Source organism: Saccopteryx bilineata, chromosome 2 (assembly GCF_036850765.1).
Source record: "Saccopteryx bilineata isolate mSacBil1 chromosome 2, mSacBil1_pri_phased_curated, whole genome shotgun sequence".
In the NCBI taxonomy this organism is placed as follows: Eukaryota; Metazoa; Chordata; class Mammalia; order Chiroptera; family Emballonuridae; genus Saccopteryx; species Saccopteryx bilineata.
Window position 1 is genome coordinate 225,110,088 of NC_089491.1, and position 20,057 is coordinate 225,130,144.

The window sequence follows — 20,057 nt, forward strand, 5'->3', positions numbered from 1 at the left end:
TCTGGATACTCAGATAGGATTTCTGTTTTACAGTCTGGAGGCAGAATTTGTTCTCCCTCCAAAAGTCTCAGTTGTCTTTTTTTTTTTTCCTGTGAAGCTATTCAAGTGATTAAGTGAGACCTACCTATATTGCAGAGGGTAATCTGCTTTATTTAAAGTTAACTGCTGTAAATGTTAGGCACATCTACAAAAATACCATCTCAGCAACACATAGACTGGTGTAAACCAAAGAGCTGGGCACCAGAGCCTAGCCAAGTTGACACATGGAGTTAACCACACAGCAGGGGTTAAAGACCTGGTCCCTTGTCCCTGAATCCCAGCTCTGAAGGGCCAGCCCATCTGCAGAGAGCCCCATAGAGCCATTGGAGGTCTTTGCTAGGGCTGCCTCTGCCCCCCTGCATCCACGGGTGTCAGTCCCAAGAGCATGCTCTATTGAACGTCCTGCATGCTTATCTTCAACTCACATTCTGCTTTTCCAGGACCCAGCCTGCAAAACCAGTTAATTGACAAGCCTGGGCCACAGGAGGGGACTGTCATTTCATGCCCTGCCTTTACTACCTCGGGTGCATAATTCACATTTGCTGGAGGCTCTCCCCTTTAAATGACCTCTGACAGGTAATTGTTAATGTGACCCCAGTGGGCAAACTATTTAAAATTCACAAATAATCCCCCCCCTCCCCCGCACTTGTAACTTCTCCATAAACCACTTTATGTAACTTTTCATGGGTTTTAATGGAAAGAGGATCGCGGATCTTGAGAGAGCCCACCCCTGACTCCCACCCTCCCACTCCTGGTGGGAATGGCACACAGAAAGTCTCAGGAAGTCTTCCTCCTGTTTGTCTTCTCTGCTACTGAACCAGTGTGTACCTTTTGCTCCCCTCAGAGGACAGCATGGCCCATGGAATAAATAGAGGCTCAGTTGAATCCCAAGTTTGAATCCCTGTTTGTCTACTCACCAGATCTGTGATCTCTGTAAGCCTTGGTTTCCTTATCAGGGGAATGAGGACAGTAATGATCACCTTCCAGACTCTCGGTAAACAGGCTGAGGCTGGTGCCCCCAGGGTTGCTGCAGTTTGATGAATAAGGTCATTACTACCAGCCAGAGAAATAGCAGTAGGTTCGCTGGGCTAACTAGCTCACAACGCGCTGGTTTGGAGAGCTGGTCTTAGACAACCAAACCTGGTGCGGTTTCAGAGGGTCAGGTCTGCGAGGAGAGGTCTCCTTTCCCAGTAAGAGGAAACAGTGCCGAGGAATCCTGATAATTGTGTCTCGTGAATGCTGCTAGTTGAAAACCTAATTTTTAAAAGAAAAAGAGACCCCTAATAGCCCACTGGTTCAACAGGCAGTTGTGTGGGGGCCAGAGACAGTCCAGCCCCGTGCTCCATAGGGGTGGCCCTCACTCACTCGGCTGACAAGCTAGTTCCCATCTCCCAGCGAGTCTCTCTCACTGTCCCCATCGTAACTCCCACCCCATGGCCTCTGGAAACTGTTGTTCTTCAACTGCAGCCTCCCTCCATGGTTCTGCTCGGGGTGGCCCTGGTGGAGGCCAAGCCACAGTCCCCTCACTAGACGAGGCGCTGGGGTGCCCATTCACTGGACCAACTTTATGGCTTAGGGGTCTGGGATGAATAGCTGGTTGTTGGGGCTGCAACAGAACTCACCATCTTCATCAAGACCCCATGTTCACCCCGTTTAGCATCCTTCCCTCCTCCTCTCTCCCCTTTGCCCTCTGTGTCCTGTTGGCCCTGCCAGGTGGCATTTCCTCCCACCTCTGTTCTGATTCCTCCTTGCTTGGCCATCCCTCCTTCCTCGCCCTGCCTGGACCAGGCAGAGGCCTTTGTACTGGCCTTTCCCTCCCATAGTTCGCTGCCTCCCAAATCCTCCCAACAGCTGCTTCAGATGCTCAAAACCCTCCAGCCGCCATTTCAGAATGAGGCTCCGACTTCACAGCCTGTATTACCAGGCTGTTCCGAAGATCTTGGTCTGCCCCCCCCCCCCGGCATGATCCACACAAGCCTTCATGGCCTAGCAGATGTGCCCATCGCCTCCCTGATCTTGGATTTCCCACCTCTCTGCTGTTCTAGAACATCTGCCTGAGAGACTGGCCCCGCTTCTCTCTACACCCTCTGTTCAAGGCCACTGTCCTGCTCTGCAAAGCCCCGCCGACCATCTCAGGAGGTGGCAAAGCTGATGAAGATGGAGGCTCTCACTCTGATGTCAGTGGAGGCGGGAGCAGTGTGCTTGCTCCCATCACGTCCTCTGCAGCTCACTGCTCTGTTGTGATGCTTGTTCCCTTGCCTCCTCCCCACTGTCTGCGTGAATCCTTCCTGCTTTTTATCATGTCAATCCTACCACCCAAAACTGCAGTTCCCTTTTCCTATACCCTGAACTAACCTGAACTAACCCAGTGCTTCTTATTGGAGCTGCTACATCTCCCTTCCTCTAGGTCATAAAACCTTGGGTCACACGTCACACATGCTTGCTTATTCTTCTGCAGGCTCTGTGGAGTGAGAGGCACGTTTGCCAACTTTTTCATTCTCAATCAGCCCTGGACACTGCTCTTTGCAGGGGGTGATTGGTAATACTGGTGATGGAGCGCATGGAAAATTCTGGGTGGACGGAATGCAGAGCTGTACGTTTGAAACCCCCTGTCCTGAGTACCAGTGAGGGGCATCTGTAGCAAGGCTCAAGAATTTTATTTAAAACAGAGAGGAGGATTGAGAAGTTTTTATTTTCAGTTCGTGTCTGTGAAAATAAATTGTTCTTTACGTGGGGTCTCTGAAGCTCATCAAAATCAGTGGAAATGGAAAAGCTGGTGTCAGTGCCCTGGTGGGACTGTCCCATCACCAGCATGCTGAGAGTTTTAGCAAAGCTGGGGGTGGGGGCAGAGAACAATTTTCATGATGAATGCAGGGTTCTTTGAAATTTCTCACCCTTAAAGAGAACAAGGAAATCTTCTCCTGTTGAAATTCTGTATTTTTTGCAGGTGTTTTTTTTTTTTTTTTTAATTCAGCGAGAGGAGAGGAGGCAGAGACAGACTCCCGCACGTGCCCCAACGGGGGTCCGCCCGGCAAGCTCACTAGGGGGCGATGCTTTGCCCATTCTTAGTGCCGGAGGCATAGGCCATGGAGCCATCCTTAGCACCCGGGGCCAACTCGCTCCAATCAAGCAATGGCTGCAGGAGGGAAGAGAGAGAGAGAGAGAGAACGAAGAGGGGGAGGGGTTGAGAAGCAGATGGACGCTTCTCCTGTGTGCCCTGACTGGGAATCGAACCTGGGACATCCACATGCCAGGCTGAAGTTCTATCACTGAGCCAACTGGCCAGGGCGCAGTTTTTTGTTCGTTTGTTTGTTTTTTTTAACAACAGCAGTAATGGCAGATAATGTAGAGACTAATCTGCATTAATAGAGAGTCTCAAAGTATTTTTTCTTTCTGCATTTATGCTGGTTGATCTTTTTCCAAGGAAAGCCTCTAACTCTCCCTACCTAGCTCTGCAAACTATATTCAGAATAAAGCTATCTCCTTCAGGCATCAGAGTGAGGTTGAAAGAAGGAATTTCATCTAAGAGTGATGATCTGTAATCATTGGGCTCCTTATAGGTGGTCTTGCTAGTGATGTTAGTTGTCATTTTTGTTGTATTGTGGGTTGTCTTGCCACTCAAGAAATTTGCATTTCTTATTTATAATTTTAGGCTGTTAGTACAATAGCGGTGAATTTAACTGGCAATCAGTTATTCTTAATTACAACCTCAAAAGCAGTTACATATTATTAACTATGTTTTATTTATTTTTTCTGCCCAGTGTTGTATATTTAAAAATATAAAACAAACCTCATTGTTTATAAAGATGGTTATCAATAATACATTTGCTGCCTTTAAAATTTGACCTTATGACTATATCAAGACAGAGGTCATTATGAAGGTCAAATTGGCTTCCAAAACAGCCTTTGGGGTTCTATTTTCAAAGATACATTTTGTTTTATAAACTTTATTAGAAATACATAACATTCCTTTAATCTGTGGACTGCTTGTCAGTTGTCTGCTGCTATGAAATGACTAAATATTTATGTTTTTCTAGTTGAACTTAGGGGAAAAAACCCTCTGGTAAGTGTGTTTCTTTTAACAGAAGGCTCAGTGTAAAAGGGTATTTATAGTTGTTTTCCCTTTCTTGATGTCACCTGCCTTTCAAATGCCTGTTTTCCTTCAAATGTCTTATTTTTTTCTGGCTGGGGGGACCTCCAGGCAGACCATGATCCCTGGCCGAGGGGCCGTGACACTGTTTGCCACTGCGCTCCGTTCTGGTGGGAGCTGGCGGCCACACCTTCCACTCCACGGTCAGCCTAACTGCTTTCGCCTGCAAACACCAGCGCTGGGAAAGAGAGAGGGACTTTGAATGTTTATTCCTCCATGAGCATTGTGGGCTCTACAAATCGGTGCATGTAGGTGGTTAATGTCTGCATTTATTCTGGGCCAAAAAGAATGGGAATACACATTGCGGATGGAGGCTGATTTAGTGTTGGGAAGGCAAAAAAGATTGACTCTCAAGCAGAAAATGAAATTGTATTACATAGTAGTTTTGATCTGCATTTCCCTAACAGGTAGTAAAGCTGAGTATCTTATCACATACCTGTTGGCTGTTTGTATATTCTCTTGGGAGAAGTGTCTGTTCAGGTCCTCTGCCCATTTCTTAAATGTTTTGTTTGTTTGGTGTTCTGTTGTATGATTTCTTTATATATTTTGGATAGTAACTCCTTGTCGGAACTGTTTGCAAATATCTTCTCCAAATTGGTTGGTTGCCTGTTTTGTTGGCAGTTTCTTTTGCTGTGCAATGGATCTTGAGAATGATATGCTAAGCAAAATAAGTCAGACAGAAAAAAAGAACCATATGATGATTTCACTCATATGCAGGATATAAAACAGAAAGCCAAAAAAATGTACAAACAAGAAAAGCAAACAAAAACTCACTGAGACAGACAACAGTGTAGTGGTTACTAGAGGGAAGGGAGCTGGGAGACAGTCAAGGGCAAAGAGGGTGGTGGAAAGGAAGGTCTGACTTTGCATGATGGGTGTACAATGCAATAAGCAGACGATGTATCATAGAAATGTACACTTGAGATATATAATCTTATTAACCACTGTTACTCCAATGGATTTAATTAAAGAAAAAAACCCAGAATGAAATGAAGGCAAACAACAAAACAAAACCCACAGGAAGCACACAGTCACGGCCGTTCCAAGGCTCAGACATGATTCATGGAGATGCTTACCATTTTCTTCCTGCGAAACTGCTCTTGTTTATTTTTGCAACATTTCTCTATGACCGAGAGCAAAACCAGACCCTCAGGGAAATTCTATAAGATTCCAAAAATTGCCTCACTGAGTTTTCTAAGTCATAGTGGCAGCACAGTGATTTACAAGTGGAAACATACATGCTCGCACACTACCGATGTCAGATTGAAGGAAGATAACAATAAACAACGTAGGTTTTGGGCTACTGACCAGGTTCAGGAAGCAGAGAGCTTATGTGGAAGTGATTTAAGAGCTCCCAGACCTCCCATATTTTCTAGTTTTTGCCTTTCCCAGGAATGACTCGTCACAGGACGTCAGCTACCAGGGGAGCAGCTGTTTTGGCCGGTGTCCACAGGCCCTCTGCCGTCACACCCTTCCTTCACAATAGTGTCAGACTCCCTTGGAGCACAGGTTTGCTGTAGCAGGTCCTCAGGCTTGCGGAAGCATCCTGAACGTCTTCATCCAGGTGTGCATTCAGGGACATCGGGAGTTCCTTGAAATTGGCCATTATGGGAATAGTTACTCCACAGAAATTGCCAAGTGCTTGCAATCAGTCTTCCCATGGAGAGCTGGTTGTCAAACATCCATCAGCACACAACTCCTGCAGCAGTGGAGTCACACCCATGTGCTAGAGCTGACCCCGCCACCATGCCGCGCAGTGCCTTGCCTTTCCTCTGTCTCTTCCAGATGGCACTGTTCTGCTTCTTCTGTTTCTAGAAATCTCAATGTCTACTCCTCCACCGGATCCCTCTATTCTGCCTCCAAACACACCTGCTTTCCTCATCCTTTGCAAACAACCATCTAAACAAATGAGATAAACTTTCTTCTACCTGAATTGCAAACGTTTGAGGGCAGGAAGTGTACTGTTGCATCCCTAGCTGCAGGCAATTTCTGCAGCACAGCAGACACACAACCGATGTTGGATGGGTGAACGTGTCAGGGTTTTTTCCTCCAGCTGCTCTCCCCTCTCCTCTCTCTGCTGAACTCCTTTCACGAATAACCAGCATTGACCTTCACTTGTCCTCCCACCCATCCACTGCGGAACCACTTGGACACTGGCTCCGACCACTGTGCCGCAACCTTGTTAGAGGCCACCAGGAAGTTGTGACTTGCAGACCCATTACCTGTTTTTAATACGTGTGGTCGCTGAAGGCATTTCTCATGCTCATTTACCTCTCTGCAGGCCAGAGGCTCTGAACCATTTCTGTCTCTCTGAATGTGCTCTCTTGGCTTCCAGAACTTGGATCTTTTTCTAGTTTTCTCCTAATTCTCTTATTGCTCCTCTTTGTGTTTTTGACTGTTTTATTTTTCTCCTTCAGCTCCCCAAATAGTTAAGGTGCTGGTTCTCCATTGTGATCTGCCTACACAACTGCCTTATGTGAATTATTCTGCAGCTGGGGCTCAAGCAAGGCAGTGGAGGGTTGTTGGTTGTGATTATTTATTTAAATGTTGTCTCTCCCATGAGACCCTGAACTCAGGGGCAAAGTCCTCCCCTAGTTAGGACTTAACCTAGTAATTGGCACATGGAGGATACTCAGTCAGTTGGACAGATGGGTGGGTGGGTGAATGGATGGATGGATGGTTAGATGATGGGTGGATGATGGGTGGATGGATGGTTGTATGTGAAGGGCAGGTTAGGTTTAGATCATGGAAGGAGACAGATACCAGTGGAATCTCTCCTTAATTATAGAGACAAGTCATTTAACGTCTCTGAGCTCATACTCTATGCCCTGCCTGGGCATAAAGATGAAAGCCAACCTCCCCACAGAGTGTCCCTCCCACCTGCACTCTCTCACTTTCATTCCTTTGCTTACGTCTCCTCCCCAGCGTCCCCCAGCTGCTGAGTGCCCATCACACCCTCATGTTCCGGAAGGGAGAGTAGCATTCCCTGGTGCTTGATGGAAAGGCTGCCTCTTTCGTACTGCTTATGACCCTTGCCGTATTCTGCCTCCAATCAGCTGTTTAACTAAAAGTATAACCCCCCATAAAACTTTTTGCTTATTGAGGGCATGTTCGATGTCACCTTGAGTTCTGGACACTCAATACATGTAAAGATTGAGGTAGGTCACTTATCTTGATAACAGTTTTTGTTTCCTATGTCTATATAGTGTTATAAGTAGAAAGGTTTATGGGCTGAACTAATTTCCAGCAGATCATTTCATTTTTTCATTTTAAAAACAGAACTGAAGAGCGTAGTCAGCCCATCTGATCATGGATCCAGACGGCGAAAGAGCCGGAAGCGACTCTGAGGACCGCCAATGCTGTCATGTGTAGGATGCCCTTCCTCATCCTGATTAGATGATGTCTTCCATGTATTTTCAGACATCTAGAGCATATTGGTTTTATCCTCCGGCTACCTCCTCCCATGGACCTGAGACAGCTGTCACAGTTACAGGTGTCACACAGTCAGGGCGATGGCATATGACCGTTTCTTGTCAGCCAAGAGACTTTTCCCAGAAGACTTCTTGCTCACTTCTCCCAGTGTCGAATTGGCCAGAATTCTCCCCACGCTGATCCCGAAACCAGCCAGAGGTGGGAGGAAAGGCCAGTGATAGGATTATTTACTTTTGACATTGAAGCAGGGTCCACTCTCCCCGGGGCCTGTAGGGGGGATTACACACTGCAACAAAATTGGGGTTCACCGTGAGGCAAAAGAGGGTAGCCAGTTGTGTCTGTTGGCTTTGCCATCTATGGGAGACTATAAACTGGTTCCTCTGTGACCATGTTTGCCATGGCCCTGGGGACAAAGGCTGCCCCTCTGTCTCTGGCATCCTCTCCACTCATTCCTGGTGGGCAGGGACCAGATAGGCTGCTCTCATTCACATGGGTTCCAGACTACTGCCTGTCACAGCGGCAGCTCTTCTACGCAATCTAATTTTCTATCCTCCAGTAGTCACCCTCACTTATGAGATATTCACAGTTGCTGACACAAGGTATCATTTGGAGAATCTGAGCACAGGGAGCCGCTCCTTGTCCACTGTGTTCAGGGAACAAGGAAGTCACATGTCCCTGCACAGAACACTGTCTTGCATCTACCTGTGCACTTGGCACTGTCACACCAGCAGCTCACTGGACTTGCACCACCTGTCCCTCTTCCAAACAGAGTCCAAGGGGGGCTTTGTTGGCCACTGGTGGGTCAGCACATGCCTGGGGCTCCAAGTCCAGTGGCCTTTCTGAACCACACCATGGCTGCTTTGGCAAAGGAAGCTTGCCCTTCAGGCGCTCAGATGTGTGTGGCTCTAACCATTTCCGGTGAGAACATTCTGACAATCTCATCATTCTTCTGCCTCTCACTGTGCAGGATGCAGAGCCTCAGGACTCCCAGGGTGATGTGGTTTGTAGCCCTCAGCTGTGGTAGGGCTGGGGTCCTCTCATGGGGCACTTGGCTTTTTGACCTCTGCTTTCTTTGGGACCAGGGGCTCTTGTGATGGGCGAGCAGTTTCCTCTCATACCAGAGTTTTCAAACGGCTTTATTTTTTTGAGTTCTTGACTCTGGTTTGCATAATTTTCTGACTCTGCTTTGATTAGGCCAGCTGTTATTTCACATGGCTGGTGGCATGCCTGTCTCTGGCAAAGCCTCCTTACCTGAACTTGTGACACTTTTTTGGATCCTTTGTGGCCCCTCAGCTGTGTTGTAGATAATTTATGTTGTCAGATAAATGACCTCTGGAAAAAAGAAATATTACTAATGCTATAACACTAATTTAAAAATACCCATTGCACATATTTAATAAAATCTTGCCTGGGCTTTAACTCCTGTCTTTACATCATGCCCAACAATGCAGTCATATATCAAATTATTCACTTGGCATCATCGAGGCGTTGGCACGGAGATGTGCTATAGGATGACATTGGATAGGAGAGCTTAGCCCAGGCTTAGGAAACTCTTTCTCCTTTTGCAGCAATTGGAAACACAAAAGCATTTAAACCACTTGTCTGTGGAAAGCCTTTCACCAAGTGATAATCAATATTGGCTTTGGATTTAGGGAAAGAGAAATTAGGGGACACTTCATTAACTTCAGACTTGTGCAGCCATGCAAAGCAGGACCTCATCTGCTGTTACCCTCTCCTCTCCTGCTGAGCACCTGTCACCAAACGTGGACGGCCAGCCCTGCTCCCCAAGGCCGATGGTACCAGTCGCTCATCACTGTTAGAACACTTTGAAAATATGTGTAGGGTGTACAATGATTATTGCTTAGTTTTTCTTTTCTATTTTTATTGAGGTTTAATTAACATATAACATCAGAGTAGTCCCCCCTTACCCACTGGGCTAGCCCCAGTAGATGCCTGAAACCACAGGTAGGACTGATGCCTATATTCACTATGTGTTTTCCTGTACATAGCGGTCTATGGTACAGTTTAATGTATAAGTTAGGCACAGGAAGAGATTAGAAACAATAGCTAAGAATAAAACAGAACAATGATAACAATGTACTGTAATAAAAGTTATATGAATGTGGTCTCTTTCTCTCTGATAACCAATCTGATAACACAGACATACTGTATACTAAGTATACAATGCTGCGGGGAGGGGGGGTGGCGTATGCAGCCGGACAAAGGGGTGATTCACACCCTGGGTAGGACAGAGCTGGATGGTGGGAGGTTTCATCATTATCTTCAGACTGGTAAGCAATTTAAAGCTTATTGTTTATTTCTGGAATTTTCCACTTAATATTTTTGGACTACCCACAGTTGACTATGGGTAACTAAAACCTTGGGAAGGGAATCCATGGATAAAGGGGGGACTACTGTATATTAGTTTTAGGTATACAACGTAGTGATTTGATATTTATGTGAATTGCTAAATGATCACCACAGTAAGTCTAGTTAGCATCCATCACACACACAGTTACAGGATTTTTTTTCTCGTGATGAGAACTTTTAACATCTACTATAGTCATCATGCTGTCCATTACAGCCTCAGGACTTATTTTATGAAAATCTGTGCCTCTTGACCCCCTTCGCCCATTTCACTCACCCTTCTCCCCTCCCACCTCTGGCTATCACCAATCTGTTCTCTGTATCTATTAAGTTTTTACTTTATTTTTTTAGATTCCATGCATAAGTGAGATCATATGGTGTTTATTATTGTTTGACTTATTCACTTAGCATAATGCACTCAAGGTCCATCCATGTTATTGCAAAGAGCAAGATTTTGGTTGTTTTTTATGGCTAAATGATATTTCATTGTATATATGTGTGTATATTTCTTTATCCATTTGTCTAGTTTTTATTTTTTTATTTTTCTTAAGTGAGAAGTGAGGAGACAGATAGGTAGACTCCCACATGCACTCTGACTGGGATCCACCCAGCAAACACCCTACGGGACAATGCTCTGCCCATCTGGGGCATTGCTCGGTTGCTAGGCAACCAATCTATTTTAGTACCTGAGGGGAGGCCATGGAGCCATCCTCAGTTCGCAGGGCCAACTTGCTCTAACCAAGCCACGGCTGCAGGAGGAAAAGAGAGATAGAGAGAGAGAAGGGAGAGAGGGAGGGGTGGAGAAGCAGATGATCGGCCTGACTTGTGGTGATGCAGTGGATAAAAGTGTTGACCTGGAATGTTGAGGTTGCTGGTTTGAAACCCTGGACTTGCTTGGTCAAGGCACATATGGGAGTTGATGCTTCTTGTTCCCCACCTCCTTTCTCTCTCTCTTCTCTCTAAAATGAATAAATTTTAAAAATTTAAATAAAAAAAGAAAAGCAGATGGTTGCTTGTCCTGTGTGCCCTGACCAGAAATCAAATCCAGGACATCCACACGCCAGGCCGACACTCTACCACTGAGCCAACCATCCAGGGCCTCCATTCATCTGTTGATAGACAGGTTGTTTCAGTGTCTTGACTATTGCTTAGTTGTTTTCTGATTATCAAGATGCATATTCTTGGTTCTTAAAATTTGAAAAGTACCCAAAACTATAATGAAGAAAATAAGACTTTGCCATAATTCACATTGGAAACCAAAAGACTATTTCATTGGCAATTTCATGCAGAAATTGCATGAAATTTCATATAGATATAGATATAGATATAGATATATAGATATATATACTTTTTACAGTACTGGAATCATACTATATATATGGTCTGTGTCCTATTTTTGTACCCAAGAGTTTTTATTTTTCATGTCATAATAAATGCTTTGCTGTGACAGTTGGGCAATTTGGATAAAATGTCTCTATTCACAGGCTCAATGTCTTCAGGTAGAGAGGGAGGGTCAGCTTGCTGTGTGTCTGTTTATAAATACTGTAATCTTGCCCATTGAAAATATTGATTTTGATGCAATGCTTTTGACATTTTCTAATTTGAAAAATATTTTTAACTGAAACAGTTGCCATTTAGAATTTGTCATGTGAAGATTCTATTAAGTGCAATATTTTGGGATTGGATGTTTTACTTGGAAAGTTGTACAAGCACAGAAATTCTCATATCTCAAAAAAAAAAAAAAGAGACAGAGATTGTATTTTAGAGCTGCACTGACAGGCCTATTCTAGGAAAGATTTTTATTTTCTTTCTCTCTCTCTTTCTCTCCTTTCTTTCTTTCTCTCTTTCTCTTTTCTTTCTTTCTTTCTTTCTTTCTTTCTTTCTTTCTTTCTTTCTTTCCCTCTTTCTATCTTTCTCTCTTTCTTTCTCTGTTTTTTTTTCTTTCTTTCTCCGGTACTGTTCTAATCTTTTAATAATTATGGGTCCTCTGAGCATCCACAAACTGAAAGGATTGCTTCTTTCCTGGGACTAAAACAATTGGTTGGTTACAGGCTCAGGAATGTTTAATAAACCGCACTGCACTTTGCCTTGAGCAGAGATGAACTCTGGAAGGACGATCTGGGAAAACTATCATCACGGAGACTGGGGGCCACGAGGCAAGGAAAACATTTTCAAAATATTTTCTTTTCAAAAGAACATGCGGGCTTCAGCTCGCCAGTCCAGGACTGGCCGTGATTTCACTCCTAGTTTTTGCTCCATAAGGCTGAGCTTCCCTCACAGGAATGTTGCCACCACTGCCCACCCCCCCTTTAAGAGAAGGTATTTTAACTTCATTCCCCTTTTAGACTATTTAAAAATAATGTTTAAGAAATAGATTTTGTCACTAAATGTCTATAGTTGATCCTTGGTTATTAATATTTTGGGGGGAAAACCCAAGGTTTAATAGATTTATATTCTCTTTTAGGTCATTCCAAGATCTTTGAAGGCCCAAGAAAAGCCAAGTTGACCAAAAGCAAGACAAATGACTCACAGAGAAAAAAGATGGTGGAGCCAAGAGCAGTTGAAGGTAAAACAAAGACCCAGACTGTCCTATCCTTCCTAGTTAAGGCTTTTTAAAAATGTGACTATGTAAATATTTTGTGTCTTTATTATTTGTTATTTGTGGTCCTAAACCTGCAAAGATAGTTTCTGGGGCCATCTGGTCTACTTGGAAGGACTGTTTTGGTTCCATTGATTCTTCCTCCCAGATAAGATTTCTCTCGCCCAGCACTCCCTGCTTCAGCCCCAACGCTGTTGAGTTTCTTAAGTCACTGCTTTATAGTAAGTATTGTAGTCAATACAAGTCCTGTCCTCTACTGCCCTCTCCTCTCTTCCACTCCTTCTGGGAGAAAGCCGAGGGCAGCATCTATAGACATGGGCTTTCATGATATTTGTAATTTCTGCTGTATTACTAAATTGCATTTGTAGTTATTTTTTAGTTATTTTACCTGAATTCAACTGAAATCTCATTTGCAGAGGCACACACACAGAATGAGTCTTTGCAGTCATTAACTATGAAAAGAAAATAAGGGTGGAAGATTTCAGCACTGTATCCACAAAGCACGTGCCTTACCCCATCAGGACTGTCCTACTGTCCTTGGAAAAGCGTTGTGGGGAGTGGGTGGGAATGGGGGAAGAGGATATGGTGGGGCTCATGGGGCACTCATTTGGGCCATAGAACTGAAAAGAGTCTCTCTTTTACCCAAGTTAATCCAGGAGTAATTAGTAGATGGGACAGCAGTACATGGCGCCTGGTATGTCCCTTGAACAGAGTTGGTGTCCGGGAAGAAATTGTGCGGTTAACTTTATGTGGTTCCTGGGGCCATGCCCCCATAAGGGCCTCTAATTTTCATTAGTTAAAATGTTACAGCAAGTCCCTTGATAAAGGGTATTAGCTTGCCAAGGCGCTGTAACAAGGTACCACAGATCTTGTGGTGGGGGCAGTTAGACAACATTTATTCTGGGAGACCACTGCCCCAGGAAGGGTGCTCAGGAGTCAGGCCCATGCAGTTCTCACGGTAGGCTGTCCTGTAAGACTGGCATGCTGAATGCTCACTCACCGGAACAACTGTGCCTGATGACCAGCTCGTTCCTGAATAGAGTCATTGTAATGAGTTTGCTTAGAGCCATTTTGCCTAAAATGTTTTTACATACTGACTACTGAACTGAAAATTAAATATTCAGTGTTAATTGAGGATGTTTTTAGTCAACAAGGGCCCTTGTGAAAATTAGCAAACTGTTTACTGAAAATTATTTTTCTCAAAGTTGCATTTGACATAGTATCGAAATTTTGCTTACTCTGTGCCTGCCACTGTGAAGGATTATTATTATTATTATTATTTTTTTTTTTTGTATTTTTCTGAAGTTGGAAACGGGGAGGCAGTCAGACAGACTCCCGCATACGCCTGACCGGGATCCACCTGGCATGCCCACCAGGGGGCGATGCTCTGCCCATCTGGGGCATTGCTCTGTTGCAACCAGGGCCATTCTAGTGCCTGAGGCAGAGGCCATGGAGCCACCCTCAGTGCCCGGGCCAACTTTGCTCCAGTGGAGCCCTGGCTGCGGGAGGGGAAGAGAGAGGTAGAGAGGAAGGAGAGGGGGAGGGGTGGAGAAGCAGATGGGCGCCTCTCTTGTGTGCCCTGGCCGGGAATCGAACCCGGGACTCCTGCATGCCAGGCCGATGCTCTACCACTGAGCCAACTGGCCAGGGCCCACTGTTAAGGATTTTTAGGCATAATTCAGTTCAGTCCTCACAAAAGCCTTATGGCGTAGGTGGTGGGGATAGCCAAGTAGTGGTTGGGTATCAGCTTGGGTACTAACAGTGGGATCAGATGCTTCTAAGTCTTCACACCTGTCTGAACTACTGAATGTTCAGTTGGAGGTAGGTAATCGAGGTTTATTTGTTTTCTTTTTCTCCCTCACATCAAACATGTGGTATCATTTCTAACACCATCCTCTGATTTGCTAACTCGCCAACACCAGTGGAGTCAGATTTTCCCCGCTCTCTGAAAGTTCAGTGTTCCTATGGAACCTTTTCATAAGCCAAAGTGGCATGGAGTGAAGAAGCAGTCACAATTAAATGTATGTGGAAAAGTTTTTGAGTTCCCAGACCTAAAATTGAATTCAGGCGCAACATCTTGACATCATTCACCATTATCAATGTTTAATTACCTGTAGTTTTATGCTAAGGGTAACTAACCATGTAACGGCTTTCTGATTCCTTTGGGTGCATCTGGCTAACAACAGAGCGTTAAACAAATGGAGATAAGGAGCCCATGCCGGGGCACAGCTCACGGCTCTGGTGGCAGGATGCTCAGATGCCCAGTGTGGTCCCCGAGGGCGGGGCTTGGTGGGCTGCTCTTGCTACCTGGGTGTTCACGGCCTCTGGAGCAACTGCCTACAAAGCAAATGCTGATGCTATTGTTTTCACCTTTTTGGTCTTGCTGTTTTCCTCCTATGCCTGGGGTTTGGTTGTCTACCAGATTATCTAGAGTAGTCTTGGCTGGGGAGATTGGATGACTCTGCTTTCCTCCATGTGCCCGTCATCGCCTGGGCATGCTCCCATGGTTGTGGAAAGTTGCAGGTGGAAATTCTTCACGCCTCTTGAGACCTGGGCTGACAATAGGCACACCATCCTGCAGCTGTGTTCTGTTGGGTGAAGCAAGTCACATGCATAGACCCCTGCCCCCCAAATGAAGGTTGGGCAAACAGACTCTTCTTCTGTAGTGAGAGGTACCACAGTCACGTGGCAGAAGATGTGGACATGGAGAAGTGGAGAATTGCAACTGTCATTGTGATCTGCCCTGGTGTGCCTGTGCAACATAGGCTCTTCTGTCTTTATCTTCTCTATCTGAAACACTTAGAGGGCGTTTCAGTTTTCTGTCCATGTCATCAATCATCAACTCTCCCAACCTGCCAGCTTAAAACTTCAACTGATGTTACTGCTCATGATTCTGCGGGCCAGCTGGACTCAGCCAGACAGTCCTTTCCTGATGTCCGCAAGGGCTGTGATCACCTGAGAGGTGACCATTCTGGATGTCCAGGTGGGCTCCCTTGCGGGCCTGGCACGTGGCGCTGGCTGTCAGCCGGGCAGCCATATCAGGCTGCAGACACCTTGCTGGACTGCCTGGGGCCTGGGGCCTGGGTTCCCAGAGGCAGGAAGGGGAAGCTTCTGGTTCTTTTGAGTCCTGGGCTCAGTAACCCCAGAACATCCTTTCTACTGTGTTCTCTGGATCAAAGGCTGTTGTAAATCAGCCAGGAATTAAGGGGAGGGGAAAGGCCCAGCTTGCAGCGTGATCACCAGCATGTGTGCGGGGAGGGAGGAATGTGTGGGGTGTGCTACCCCAGAAAGCCACAGAAATGTACAGGAAGCATAGTCTGTTCCTACGGGTGGTGATAACGCACCTTCCTTTTGTGCCCGTTGGTTGGGCCCCATCCTCTCTTCAGTGCACCAAGAGCATGGCTTACCTTTAATGCCTATGCAATTCAATTTCATGACATTCTACCACTCCTTTTGCATTTTTAAGGCAAATATAATCCCTTAAGAGGACTGGCTTTAGATGTAAGGGGAAAAAAATGCATTCTTTCCAAGGTCAAGAAAACTGGCCACAGTAAAAAAAAATAATGTCCAAGGTTCTAAGTTTGCCACAGTCTTGGCAGTACTCTGTGGAGCTCTTTTGGGAGAAAGACCCTGAGCTCGCACACTGTCTAGGTTGGAAGTGCACAGTGTGCACCAAAGAGGGTCAGAGAGGGTAGAGTACAGACGTAGCTGCGGCTGCAGTGAGTCTTGGCCACATCCCTGGAATTATTATGTTCAGCAGCATACTTCAAAAACAGCTGTATGTCTATAGTCCTGGGTCAAGCTGTTTCTTTTTATTGTGGGGTTAACTAATACGTAGAGTCACAGGCCAGAGTTACGAAGAAGAAAACAAAAAGAAAATGACAATTGACTAAAAAAAGTGATGGCACCTAAAAGGATAAATTAAGGAAGGTATTTTCAATGTCAGCTGATGGCTAAGATCTACATACAACCAAAATCTGGGAGGGAATGGTTACTGAGGCTAGAGCCGTGGGGGAAGGTCCAAGACGGGGGAGGTCACCAGCTGTGGCCAGATACAGAGGGAGCCTTGAGTGTGTTGTGAAGGCAGGAAGAAATACCCCTCCCCTTCTCTCCTCCGATCCCCTGATCTCCAGATGGTGTCACATTGATGGGGGCAGCCAGTGGCAAGGGTGCTTGGGTGAGGCAGTCCGTAGGGGTCAGTCCTGTAGGGGTGGAGTGGGTATCATGGGCCAGGGCAGGGGAGGGTGGAGAGGGGCTCTGGGAATGGAGAGGGGCACAGAGACAATAAGCAGAGCACATTGGTTTATAGTCTGAATAAAGGAAAATATTGGATGAAGTATTTAACCTTATAGCATGGACACTTTTAATTGCTTTAAATTTAAATACAAATTTAAAATTAATTAAATTGTCTTCAAAGTGCCAGAGAAAATCTATTCATTGTGCCAAACCAAAATTTCTTCTGGGCCTTGGAATCAGGCCAGTCTGACTCGAATCCTGTATCTGTTGCTTACTAACCAGGTGATCCTGGACAAATTAGTAATCTCCCTGGGTCTCTGTGTCCCTGACTGGACAATGGCAACTCTAGTCCTCAAAGTCATGGTCAGAATATATGAGTCCTCAGCCCACGGGCCACCACTTAAGCTGCTCTACTCAGTGAAGGGTAGTTGTGCTTTCTATATAGAGCTTAATGCTGAAGCTTAAACAGATGTGTACATGGTATTGGTTCTGGTGGGAATGTCGAAAGTCCAATTTTCTCAATATAAGAGAAAGCATCTCATTTTCCCCCTAACTTGTTCCTTTAAACGATCATTCCTAGATGCTGCCCATGTAAAAATGACATGTATGAACTGCATGCGATGTGGGTTCTGGGTGGCTCATCATACCAGAGTTTTATTAGGGATAAAATTAAGTGACATTCCCAGAATGGAAGTGAGTTCTTTAGTCACTTCATGTACCATGGAGACCTCAAAAAATGCTTTTGGGCAAACAGATTTCCTTCCTGCAAAGCTGTGATCTCTCTCTATGTGTATGTGTGTGTGTGGCTTTATTGTGTTCAGTCCTTCGGGAAAATAAAACACAGAAGCATGGTTGTTTATTATGGTTTGTGCTGTCCCCTTTTGTCTCCTAGCTGTCTCCGGTTCTGCATGGGCGGTGAATGAGCTGGCCTACTAAAGGACATGATTCAGACTGTCCCAGACCCAGCAGCTCATATCAAGGTAGGTTCCATCTCTGCTGGGAAACTGCAGGCTTCCTCCCCGGCTGCCCACAAATCAGTGACTTCAGGGGTCAGCCAGCCATGCCTGTGGGTCCAGTATGGCCCACCTCTGGTCTTATACAGCCTGTGAGTCAAGAAAATGGTTTTCACATTTTGAAGTGGTTGAAAAAAATCAAGAGAAGAAGACTATTTCATAACCCATATAGATTATGTGAAATGTGGATGTCATCGTCCGTAAAGCCAGTTTCCTTGGGACACACCCAGTCACATGGGCATACTGTCCAGGGTAATTAATGTTCAAGCTACAATGGCAGGGTGGAGTCTTTACAACAAAGAACATAGTGGCCCGCAGAGCTGAAAATCTGTACTGTCTGTCCCTTTGCAGAGGGAGATTGCTTACCTCTGAGCTAACGTAGCAAACCACATCCCAATCCTTTAGACTTCTGTTTAATTCCGCCTCCTTTACATGGCCCGGGGTCACCTAGGACAAGACTAGAGGGCCAATGCTCGGGTCTCCAATGCTCAGACATTGTTTTATGTGGGCGGCCGACACGTCAGCAGCTTGTCACGTCACACCTGCCCAGACTGCTCACTGACAGCATTTCCCCATGGCTCCAGAGGGGAGAGACTGAGGAAGTGGGCCTTGTGCCAGGGCAAGTCCCCAAGAGGAAGCCGACCCATTCATTTCAGTGCCACATGTGCACGTGGGGATAGCCACAGGGAGGAAATGAAGTGATGGTTTTAATAAGCTTGACTCAAATAACTGCTATAGGAAAGCCTGGGGCCAGAGCTACATTGTCCAGATAGGCTGTCTCCACCTGCACTGTTTAGTTCAGCTGTCCACACTGGCCCAGATCATTCACTACATCGCCAGTTCTTCGTGTTCCCCACATAATTCATTTTCCCAGAGTGGCCTGGTGTTTTACCAATTTATATTCTTTACTTAAAACATGTATTGAAAGTGGAAAGTGGCTTATCATTGAAAGGAAAGTTTATAGTATTGAAAACTTACCTCTTTTTGGACTAACGTATAAAATGCCCTACAATATATCACACACACACACACGCATTTTAAAAGCAATATCTTTGGGAGTGTCATGGACCTGGACCATGTGCAACTCATATATCCATACACCGTTGATTTCTTGGAAAATGGAACTGGGAGTTACAGGAGTGTCAGTGCATACTTGGGGCTTTGCCGGTGCTTGTGAGATTTCAGAAGCAGGGTATCCCAAGGGTGTTGAGTATTCTGAATTTTATGTGGGGTAGAGAGGAATAGATCCTTATTGGGGACAGTATAATTTGATTTCTGTGTATTTTTTTATTTCTGTATATATTTTATTAGGGCATGACAGTTATGTCTACAAAGGTGCCAGTGGGAAATCCCTTGTGCATGTAAGTTTTCAAAATATATGTGGAATCTGGCCCTGGCCGGTTGGCTCAGTGGTAGAGCATCGGCCTAGCGTGCGGAGGACCCGGGTTCGATTCCCGGCCAGGGCACACAGGAGAAGCGCCCATTTGCTTCTCCACCCCTCCGCCGCGCTTTCCCTCTCTGTCTCTCTCTTCCCCTCCCGCAGCCAAGGCTCCATTGGAGCAAAGATGGCCCGGGAGCTGGGGATGGCTCCTTGGCCTCTGCCCCAGGCGCTAGAGTGGCTCTGGTCGCAATATGGCAACGCCCAGGATGGGCAGAGCATCGCCCCCTGGTGGGCAGAGCGTCGCCCCTGGTGGGCGTGCCGGGTGGATCCCGGTCGGGCACATGCGGGAGTCTGTCTGACTTTCTCTCCCTGTTTCCAGCTTCAGAAAAATGAAAAAAAAAAAAAATATATATATATATGTGGAATCTATCTGTGAAGTGTGTCCATGCTACAGACAGATGGGGAAAGGAGTGAAGCAGGAAAGTCTTCTTGTTTTTTTTTTACAGAGACAGAGTCAGAGAGAGGGATAGTCAGGGACAGACAGACAGGAATGGAGAGAGATGAGAAGCATCAATCATTAGTTTTTTGTTGTGACACCTTAGTTGGTCATTGATTGCTTTCTCATATGTGCCTTGACTGTGGGGCTACAGCAGACCGAGTGACCCCTTCTCAAGCCAGCGAGCTCAGGCTCAAGCTGGTGAGCTTTTGCTCAAACCAGATGAGCCTGTGCTCAAGCTGGCGACCTCGGGGTCTCGAACCTGGATACTCCGCATCCCAGTCCGACGCTCTCTGCTGCGCCACTGCCTGGTCAGGCTGTTTTTTTGTGTTTTTATTTTTTTG

The 20,057-nt window shown here is 45.8% G+C and overlaps 1 protein-coding gene across 1 annotated transcript in view; it reads left to right on the forward strand.

Moving 5' to 3' along the window:
- The window catches only part of ERG (ETS transcription factor ERG), a 261,158-nt gene that overhangs the window by 64,887 nt on the left and 176,214 nt on the right, over positions 1 to 20,057 (forward strand). Inside the window, exons 3-4 of the mRNA XM_066259366.1 lie at positions 12,453 to 12,554; positions 17,716 to 17,803. Of these exons, the coding sequence (XP_066115463.1) occupies positions 17,765 to 17,803 (39 nt within the window). The 5' untranslated portion in view covers positions 12,453 to 12,554; positions 17,716 to 17,764. The remainder of the gene's footprint in view (positions 1 to 12,452; positions 12,555 to 17,715; positions 17,804 to 20,057) is intronic.